At 37.6% G+C, this 11,032-nt stretch overlaps 1 protein-coding gene across 1 annotated transcript; it reads left to right on the forward strand.

Moving 5' to 3' along the window:
• Nucleotides 1-4,070: 4,070 nt before the first annotated feature.
• On the forward strand, nt 4,071-10,427 carry ecm1b (extracellular matrix protein 1b). Its single transcript, XM_055048118.1, has 9 exons — nt 4,071-4,345; nt 4,753-4,809; nt 6,308-6,411; nt 6,708-6,986; nt 7,354-7,559; nt 7,870-8,155; nt 8,228-8,406; nt 9,640-9,718; nt 9,854-10,427. The coding sequence occupies exons 1-9, from the start codon at nt 4,276-4,278 to the stop codon at nt 10,031-10,033; spliced, it is 1,440 nt and encodes a 479-aa protein (XP_054904093.1). The 5' UTR covers nt 4,071-4,275; the 3' UTR covers nt 10,034-10,427.
• Nucleotides 10,428-11,032: the final 605 nt, after the last annotated feature.

Below are 11,032 nucleotides of genomic sequence, written 5' to 3' on the forward strand. Positions count from 1 at the left end.
TGTAAATGTAACTGTAGCACACTGGAAATATTTATCTTTGCATGAATTGGTCTTTGAAAAGTGTTCATCAGCTTGCCAAATACAAATCTGATGCTAACCCGGTTCAGAAAACGCTATCTAAAATAGCCTCTATTTTTATTTGATCTAACAGAAAGCAGATGCCTGAGTTTATATGGGGAGATAAGGAAACGAAGGCATGACACAGTAAGCTAAACAAGACTTCACATAAGTCAGATTCTATGTAATTCAGGCATTTGAATATTTAGTTACTGAAACCAAAACATTGTGCTTTTGCCTACTCTGAAAATGATTAAATGGCCAAGGAGCAAAATAAGAGAACAAAGTTGGACCAAGTAAAGTAAAAGTTCTTCTAAAGAGAAGAGAAACTCGAGGACCTTGCAAGTAAAACAATGTATAAGGAATGTACTCAATTAAGAAGGGAGTTTAGAGTTTTTCCAGCTTCGTACATAAACGAGCGGCAGTGTTGGTGATAAAGTCAAACAATCCGCAACATAAAGTAGAAATGAATGCGTTACACACAACAAGTTCAGTGTAAGTTGGAATACAGTGTAAGGGATTTTTTACTTCTCATTTCATTTAGAAAAGTCAAACTTTCAGAAATCTGCTGAAACACAGAGTCCCTTTAAATCCAAAGCCCCATTAACTGGAACATGATTCCTTTTTCTCTGTATTCTAGCTATTTCTTACTTTCCCATACTTTCCACTGTGATGCCATTTTGGATTTCATCAAGTAAAGCATTTTGAATTTTGTTGCTGAAATGCAAATACAAATACCAAGAATCTTCCCTTGCTTAGCAATGTGTTTGGCACAAAAGCAACACTGCATCACCAAAAATATCTAGAAAAAAAACCCTTCATATTTCCCTGGCGGTCTTCAAATGGAACTGGGCTGGAGCCAAGATGGATGAAGTTATAAGTACTTGAAAATGTTGACCTCAAACCTTCAGGTGTTAGAGAGATAGAGGACTTGTCCGTAGCAGAGTGGGCCATTATCATGTCAAGCTGTGGTATGTGGGTGGAAGACTGGATTCTGAAATGGAGTAAACAGCTGCTTGAATGGTGCAAATTTGTGCAGTGATGTTACAGCTTTTTAAACGTTATGTTTTTCCCCTTGCGGATAGACGTGTTTTTCATTTGAATTGTACACAATATGGGGAAAAAGTTATGTTTTCCCTGAGGAGCTCACATTTCTGAAAAAGAGACGGTAAATCTAAATGTCAGCTTCTAAAAATGCCCTAAACAAGTGAAGATAAAGAAAACTAAGGACCTGCAGACCTGTATGTCCGAGTTTTAAGTGTTATTATTTTGTACCCACTGAGCATGTAAAAGGATTTCAGCCCATCTGTGCAGATTCAGGGCTCCACAGCTCAACACCAAGCCAAACGTTTGATCCTGATGTCTGGATGATGTTTTGGGAGGCGCAGAAAAGGAAACAGGAACCTCCTCCCGGTTTAAAATCTGGCCATCAGAAAGCAAAGTGTGAGGGATTTGCTAAACAACTGCCGACATCTGGAAAGGGGAGTTTTTCTTTGATTTAACTTGTGTTATGTGGAGGTCGCAATAACCTGGGAGTCAAACTCAGGGCTTTAGCAAGGAAGGGAAGCAAAGAAATAGAAGAAAGATCCATAAAACTACCACTGCCTTTACAATTGTAGAGATTTTTAATAGCTGAAAATTAAACATGACATGATGACATGATGATTTTCACATTACTACCTTCAAATAGCACACCATGTAGACCAGTGTATAAATACACTGATATCTGGTTGGATTAATATGGATTAATGAGCTTTAACTGCAACTGATTTATTATTGTCTGTTTGATGTTATGCTAGTGAGTATCTCCTAATATCCACATTTTGTCCAATTGTTTAGATATAAAGATAAATGATAATGATTAATCGGGGAACTGTGGTGCAGCTGACAAAGAAACAGATCAGGTAAACTGAAGAAAGGTAAGGATGAACGGAGAACAAAACTGGGATCTACCAAGAGAAAAAAAATGATCGTAAGTGTCTAAACCAAAAACTACTCTAGGGGACATGCAGAAATTGTTTTCTTTTGCCTTACATTATTGCGTGCTCTCGCAACATTGTGCTGATCACTTCATGCGGCATAACTGAACACTTTAAGCCTTTCTGAAGATGGCCATTGTGCTTTCTGCTATTCAATAAGGTTTTTGTGAGTTTTTTTCATGTTTTATGTCTTTTTATATCTTTTTCTATAGGATAGAAAGGCACCACAAACCTATGATATAAACAGAAACTTTCCACAAGTAGGAGAGAAAGAAAAATACATCCAAACTATTTGGACTATTTCTGAGTTATTATCACGTGGTAATGAGTCATCTGACAGTTTTAATTGTGTCTTCTTTGTGTTGGTAGTCTGAATGGTTTCCATCTCAACCTTGCACAAACAGACACAAACATGCAGTGAATAAATCTATTTTCAATCAGTTTTTTGCACCAAAGAGTGAAGAATAAACACGTTTTCAGTGAAGCTCTTTATATAAAGAGCTTCATATAAATATAAATTGACATATTTTAAATGTCAATTTAAAATATTTTAAATTTTAAATTGACATTTGTGACTGAAAAGTACTGCGAGGCAGCGCAAAAGAGAAATGTGTCCCTAAAGGGCTCATTGCACAAAACACGAGTAGTGAACAAAAAAAGAACTAAGAAATTACCAATATAAACACCAGGATCATGACATCTGGCTTTTCATGGTGGCTTATGGCTTCTTCCTCTTTTCAGCACATGTTGATGTGCTCTAGATAAAGAACTGTCTTAATGACTTCACAAGGCCCTTTTGACTTTGTTGTGAGACTGACACGCAAATTCCACATCAAACTACTTTAATCTCTGGGACAGAACTCATCTGCTTCCTGAGCATCGTGATTGCCAGACATTCCCATACAATTGTTTAAACAGATGAAAGCATCTGGAAATCCTACCCTGGGTCAGACCAGATCGGCACAGAGCCACAATTCTTAAAGCTTGGCTGATTTCTTTCAGGATGCCATAAAAAGGAAGACGTGTGTTTGATGCACCCATGCATGCCTCCGTTTAACTCAAATGTTGTGCATGAACCTTGGAGAAGCCCACAAAGCCAAGACACCCTAGACCAGGGTTTGGGATGAAGTATCTTTGTGGGGAAAAAAAACAATATCTAATCTGTAGTAACAGATCAGGCTTGAGACTCTGGCAAATGGCAAAGAGCAAAATCTTTATTTCAGTCGTTTGCAAACGGAGAACACACAGTAACCACAACACAACAGCTGCACCTACAATGAGTTCTGATTTGGAGCTGCAAGCTCTCACAATATATAGGACTCTCTATACAATGTGGTCACTCACTGGCCCAGAGCCAGTCGAACAGGTTAATGCACAGTCACTCTTAACAGGGTATAGAGAGAATGCAGCATCCATTCTTAGGGTAAGTTAATTGCTCAGATAATAAACATCTTTATTCAAAAATAGGTGCATTTCCAAAAATCAGGTTTACTAATGGAACAATTTTGCATAACAAGAACATTATCAGACTTTGTACATTGACTCAGCACTTAGCCTTAGCTTGTGACATTTAATGGAGGAATTTGTTAAGCCTTAGGGTTTATTCCATCTCACTACAATAACATAACCTGTTTATTGTTATCTGTTAACAAACACTGGCGCCTTATTTTAGTCACTGACAACCTACTGAAACTTTTCCAAGGAGAGGTCAAAAGGAAACCTATCTAACTGATTCTTCAAAGACTCCTTGACCTACATGGTTTAATAGACTAAACAATACTAGTGTTAAATGACTAAAGAATTAAATAAAATTCTTAAAAGAAATAATAACACAATTTTTACTTCACATCTTTTTGAATGCTTAATAACCAGCCTGATCAAAAGTGGAACAAGAGACAGATTCAGACATGCCGCCTTGTGGGTTCTCTGTTTTTAATCCAACCAAATCCTGTATCTAAAACAATTTCTTATGACTCATGTTGTAAAACTTCCCTCCCAGCCCCATGTTCTCCCCACTCCCTTTCTGCTGCTCCAGCTGCTACTGTGAAAACGTGTGTCCGGTTGCAGAAGGGTTGAGCTCTCAGGCAGACAGACAGACAGACAGACAGCGCAGCAGCTTCTGTTGGGCCAATTAACGGACCGGGCTGTTTCCTGGGCGGCCTCTGACCTCTCCCATACTAACTGGGTCAGGATATTCCATTCTGTACAGCAGGAGACTCGCAGCGGGACGGACACGATCATGGGCTCCTCCTGGGCGTTAGTTTGTGGCGCCGCGTCGCTCTTGGTGTTACTGAGCTCAGCCTGCGAAGGTTGGTCCGGATGTTTCCCCAGCTTTTCTTAGAGTTATTGTGCTTCCTGGCAGGGCTCCATATTTGTTCTTCACAACAGCAGAGAGTCTTTATGTTGGATCGGCAATACAAAACAAAAAGTACTTGTTAGATGTTATCCTTTCTTCAAACTTTTATATATTCTTAATCTTCTGAAATATATATGCTCGGATATATCTTTTTATGAATAAATTCTTGTATTTCAGATTTTTTTTGCTAGTACAATGATTTTATAAACGCCTAAATGTTCTTTAAAAAAATGTAGACTTCTTGTGTTGCCTTTGCATTCTCTTCAGTGGAGAATTACAAGCAGTCTGTTATGCAGTAATTGGCATCAAAACAGCTCATGTTACATAAGTTTTTCATTTCCTCTGTTTACTGTTCTCCAGATGCAGAAAGTTGTCTTCAGCGTGAGATCACAATGTCCCCTGACTTCCTGGGTCAAGGTGTGTTTCTCTTTATTAAACATGGAGTGACACCTATCATTTATGTTATTTATGATTATTTTTTGTTAATTTTGTCGATGAAAGCCTAACAGGCCAGACTGCCAGGAAATATCACTCTGAACCAATAGTAGAGGATGCCCACTGAATTCTTGGTCAGGACTTTTTTTGGTTGGAGTCTGACATGAAGTTGATCAGCATGAGGTTTTCAGGGAGTTCAGGATGCTTTAATAGCAAACTTCGACTCATATGCATTGTTGAGTTTGGTGTTTTGCATTTTCTTTTTGCCAATGTGAATCTCCCCAGAATCTCCTCAGTGACTTTTGCTGGTGCACCTTCTCCTACCACCTGTTTTCCTTCCACTCAACTTTAAACTAATGCATATTGAAGCAACCCTGTCTGAACAGCTAGTTCCTTTAGCAATCTTTAGGGGGGTGTCTATGCCTGTCGGATGGACAAGTCCTCAAGGTTTTGTCGGCCAGAACGTCAAATTTCAGTTTAAAAAAGTATTTACCTTTTCTCTTTTTATCTTTTGTAATAATTTTTATTCCATGAGACACAAAATTTCAGGTTTTCATTTGCTTTAAGACATAACCTGAAATGGACAGAAACAAACAAATGAAGTATGTTAGTATGGTGTATGGATTTATATGATCTATGAATTGAAAAGCTATTTGTACACTCTGCTCATCCAGCAAGATAAAAAAACTAGTTCCCGAAACTGACTGACAATCCTATCAGTGGATTTGTTTCTCTGTTAGACAAAATAACTCTTTGGGCAAAGCTTTAGAAGGAGGGATCTGAACAAAGGTTTTGTCTGTTTCTCTGACTCACTCATTTACTTTTGTAGTCATGTCTATGACTACAAAATGTCCAACTCAAGGGAGTAAACAAGAAGAGCCAAGTTTGATTGACTGCAACAGTTGCAATGGGCATTAAATATGACACAAGCCAAAAAACAAGACAATTTATTAGTGGACTAACTTTCAGTTTGGATTAATAGAATTGTCAAATTTCAATTTCAAATTAATTTAAGAACCAGTTGATGTAAATTTAATTCAAAATACATATTACACATGCAATAAAAAAAAAATGTAATGTATAAAAGTTAAATCAATCTTGATAAAGATGCTATAAATAACAAGAAAACAAGTTCTGTGGGCTCCCCCTGCTGCCCTGGAGATTCTAAGCAGGGATTTTTGGATTTACACTTCAGGCCAGGCCAGCAATGATGACAAGAATTATTTAATGGTCTAATTTCATCATTATTTCTATCATTTCAAGAAGCTATTAATGACCAGATATATGCTGTTTTGTGTGACCCACCTTATTTACTCATACATTTATTTTTGCCATCTGGTGTACATTTAATCTGTGGAATTTAGTTGCTCTTTGGGATGTGTTTTGTGCTTTTCGGATTGTGTTGTCTCTGGTCTTTTTTCAACCAATTAAAAAGCATTGGTACATAAAAAGTCTTTTTCAAAACAAATGTGTTTTTCAGTTCTGCAGGAACCAGATCCATTCATGCTGCAGCAAGAAGTAGATTTGTCAGAGCTTCTAAATTTTGGCGGTACAGTTTATCTTCTTACAGTCTTTAAAAAGCTTATGTTTTCCTGGATTACAAAATAAATACTACAATTTTCTGCATCACAGGTCGATTCACAGTGCTGCCAGAAGGTAAATAATCTTTGATGTCTGAATCACATGCATTCATCCATCCTAATCAACCAGCATAACAGGGTATGTTTTCTGTTTTTTTCTTGTGATCAAAACCTTCTGTATCAACTTATAACCCAGGACCAGGAGGTATGCATTTTCTGCTTTGTCTTTTGTTTAACTCACTCAGCGTGAAACACCTCCAACAACAAAACAATTAACTGCTCGCTGTTTGTGTTTTCCACAAAGGTCAACCTGGTTTTCGGCCCCGCTCTTTCCCTCCTGCGCAAAGATATCCTGTCCAGTTTCCCCTCGGCCGGCCGACGCCTGACAACATCCAGGCCATCTGTGTTCACGCCGAACATCGACCTCGCTACCCAGACTCTTACTTTCCACCTTCTGGTTTTAGCAAACGAAGGCGCATGGCCACAGCTGTCAATAATGCGGAGTCGTGGTTCAGCACATGCTGCAAAGGGAACCAGACTTGGGGGACTGAAGGGACGCTGTGTTGTGCAACACAAGCGGTAAGTTTTTCGTAACAGCAGACTCAGCAAGTTTGTCAATCAAATGATGTGCATTGTCTGCAGTTTTGCAATCAATGCATCTTGATGCAGTTTAAAATTAAAAACATTCAATGATGTTTAACTTTACTCCTTGAACAGATTTCTTAACTTTTTTAACTTGAATTAATGTGAATATGAAAAGAAGCATAAAACTTCCCTGACACTGAGCATTTTCTTTCTGATAAAAAATTTGGGTAAAATGTGCCTCTTATCTTCAAAATTTTTTCCTGGAACACTGTGCAACAAAATCTGTCCGTGCTGCGGATTTTCCATTACAATTTGCTTCTTAGAGCATATCAGCATTCAGTATTTTGTCTGCTTCCTCCAGTGGGAGCATTCAGTTCAGCTGTTCTGTGAGGAGGATTCATCTGTGAAAGATCGACTCTATGAATGCTGCTGGCAAAGAGGAATGAGGAGACTGAGCTGTTTCAATGATAAAGCTCAAAATCCCAACTACGAGCCATCAGAGGAGATACCTGTGGAAGAGATTCGCTCTACAGAAAACTTCCACTTCAACCAAAACACCTGCCCAAGGTCTGTCAACAGAAATGCCACTTAATGTACATTTTTCACATTTTATCACCTTATAATCACAAAACTTCAGTTTGATTTTTGGTAAAAAACCAACAGAAAGTAGGAAATGGACTCATTGCTTAAAGTTGTGTCAAATGACATGTTATCCACTAAAGCTCACAGCATAACATCTACCTCATCAAATAACAAATAACTCAAATGAGTAGTCTCTAAGGGAAGTGAGACAAATTGCAAATCACAGTTCTCTGTTTTATGAACTTTATATAGCTTGAATGAAGAAATATTTGGATTTGTGCCACTTGCATTGCAGGATTCAGATGAGTAATATGAGAAAATTAGCTGCAGAAATGCCAGAAGCCAATGCACCTACTTCCCAAAAAATCGACATCAACTTTCCTCCTGGAAGGCCAACAGCAGATAACATTGAGTCACTGTGTGGCAACCAGAAACGCCGACCTCGCTACACAACCAAGTGTCTGCCGCGCTCAGGCAATGAGCTGCTGGCCCGTCAGGTGAAGACCATCAACCGCCTGGAAAAGAGATTCAAGCAGTGCTGCAAAAAGAAGAAGGGAGCGCTCAACTGTGCCGAACAGAAGGTACAAGAAGCTTTTAAAATGTACTTTATTTTAACTGAATGATTTTGATGGAAATTTCTGGTTTTGTTTCAGTGGCGTGAGGAGCTTAATAGGTACTGCTCTGTTAGGAATGGTGGGCAGGAGTGTTGTCAGACAGAGGATCAGTACGATTGTTTCCAGTCAATTTCTTCAGATCCACTTTATAACATGACATCTGCTGCTGAGGAGCCCACACTGAACAAGATGTGTGATACACAGATTATCAACCACAGGTGGGACTGAAGTACATTCTGAGGGTTTTCTATGTTTTTTTTTCTAAATGTATTTATTACACTGTTTCAAAAAATCAGTATTGATGAATCTTAAATATTTAAAGCAATTATTTTAGTAATTTACTTTCTAAAACTGAAGGTCATAGAGGTTTTATGATTGACTTATTTCAAGCGTAAATGTTAATTTTCACAGGCATAGTTTAAAAATTCCAAATTTTCTCAAAAAATTTAATTTTTTATGAAACTAATGAAAAGATAAGATGTGTAAAACAGAAATGTTCTGCTATGGCCTACAAAGTCACGGTAAAAATCGCTAGTTTACCAGTTCTCTACTAGAGAGCCATTTACACCACAAGTACACAAGAAAAACAAGGGCATCGTAAAAAAGCTGGTTGTTCAAAGAGTGCTGTATCTAAGTATATTAATAGAAAGTTAAGTGGAAGGAAACAGCGTAGTAGAAAAACATGCACCAGCTGCAGGAGTTGCCAAGGTTTGAGAGGATTATAAAGCAAAATTTATTAAAGAGTTTAGGGAAAATTCACAACTATAGTCAGGCCTTCAAGAGCGACCTCATGTAGATGTTTACAAAAGATGGACTTCAACCATCTTGAGTTTAAGCCAGTTCAGCACCAGAGACAGTAGTATCTAACTTTGTCCCAAGGGAGGCAATCCAAAGTCCTTTGTTCAGGTAGAAGTATATTTTACTACTTGTGTCATTTCATTTGGAATTTAAAGTGAGTAAGTTTTACAGAACGAAGGGAAGGCACAAAATATAAGGTCAAGTGTGAAGGTTTCTCTGTCAGTGATGTTTTACAGAGCTTTGTTATGTACTGCTGTTAGTCCAGTTTGTTTTCATCAACCCCAAGGTCAGCACAGCCGCCTGCAAGGAAATTGCAGAGATTTTTCATGCTTCCCTCCTCTGACAAGCTTCATAAAGATCCTGATTTTATTTTCCGTCAGGACTGTCCACACTGCCATAAGTACCAAAACCTGCTTTCATGGCAGCAAACTGACCTGAGCTTAAAATCATAGAGAAGGTATATAATATGATCTGAATGCAGACGTTTAATACATGCCTGGATAAAAAATAAATAAATAAATAAATATGAGTGTATTGAATGAAAAATAAATAAATTGGCTGAGTTAAATTAACTTCACAATAATATTTTTTAGCTGTACTTGCATAAGCAGTAAGAATTTGGTCGTATTAATAACAACGTGACCTATGTGCAGATTTCCTGTCGGTTTTCAACTGAAGACCCGATGCTGCCCCCTGCCGGAGCAAGAAAGAAACGATTGTTTTGAGCTAAATGTAAGTTTGAAGAATCTAATTTTAAGGAATTAGTTAAAAAACAATTAAAACTGAAAAGTTTTCTTGTGTTAATTAAAAATCGAAACTTGAATTTCTTATACTTTCCGTATGGACTTTTTCTCTTGATCAAAACAGCTTGCAGAAATATCCCAGAGTCTGTGTTCATCAAAAACGTCTGACTCTCCTGTTTTTCGCTGCTGCAAGATGACTTCGCCTGAAGAGATTTCACAGTGTCTCAGCAAAAATGTCATGAAAGCCATCACCAAAGGGACTAAGAAGAGCCAGAAGAAAAATAAAATATGCCCCATTCCTTAAATGCATATAACACTGGCAGGAAACATCCATTTCTGGAAATTGTAAGCTTGCTCCAGAGGTGGTTTACAGTCACTGAGCACAAACAAATACTGAAGAGATATTAAAAATGTAGATCATTTTGTCGCTTCATCTACTGCTGGTGTAAAATTATCATCACATGAAAAGCATTGCAATAAGAACCAATGAAACTGAATGATTTTTAATGCATAGTTTCTACTCAAACTCTCGTCTCTGTAGCTGAACCACTGATTACTCTTTGTTGCTGCTCTATGCTTATTTGAATTTATTCAACTTAGATGAATGGAGTTTTGATGAAAGCTTAAAACGATGTTGCAAACTGAATTTTATATAGAATTTTCTTCTGACAGTTTAATAAAAACACATTTGAATCTTATTTGGGTTTGTTGTGACATTTTAAATCCTGGATTGTGTGAGCGGCATGAAGTGTTGATGAGACGTTTGCATACATTCCTCATTGGAGCAAGTAGTTGGGCATTATTCATGTTTTGAACATCTTGTACTAAAAAAACTGAAAAAGAAAAATTGGGTGCACAAAATTTTCATTTTTGGATTTTCTCTAATCCACACAAGCTCCAACTAATACAAATAGACTTAAATATGTGTATACAACCAGTAATTTAACAAAAAATGGTCTTGGCATAATTGTTTTCACATATCTGACCACTGGTCAGAAACTGACTAATTTTGATGCTGCCGCCATGTCACAGTTGATGCAGTGTTCTTGAAAGTTTAATCAGAAGGGACTGACCTATTTACAGTCCTAAATGTAGTTTGTTCTAAAGATTCTACTTTAGGAAGAATTTTTTCTTCCTAAAGTAAGTACTTTAGAAACATATCCAGCACTTATTGTCTTTTATCACTTTCATTCTATGTAATATCACAGGGATAGTTATAGAGTGTAACAACAGCTGGGAGGAAGAGCCTACTAACCCTCCTTTGTGCACCAATGTTACAGCAGTCACTGAAGTAGATCTACAG

Source organism: Poeciliopsis prolifica, unplaced genomic scaffold (genome assembly GCF_027474105.1).
Source record: "Poeciliopsis prolifica strain line A6 unplaced genomic scaffold, Auburn_PproV2 SCAFFOLD026, whole genome shotgun sequence".
Classification (NCBI taxonomy): Eukaryota; Metazoa; Chordata; class Actinopteri; order Cyprinodontiformes; family Poeciliidae; genus Poeciliopsis; species Poeciliopsis prolifica.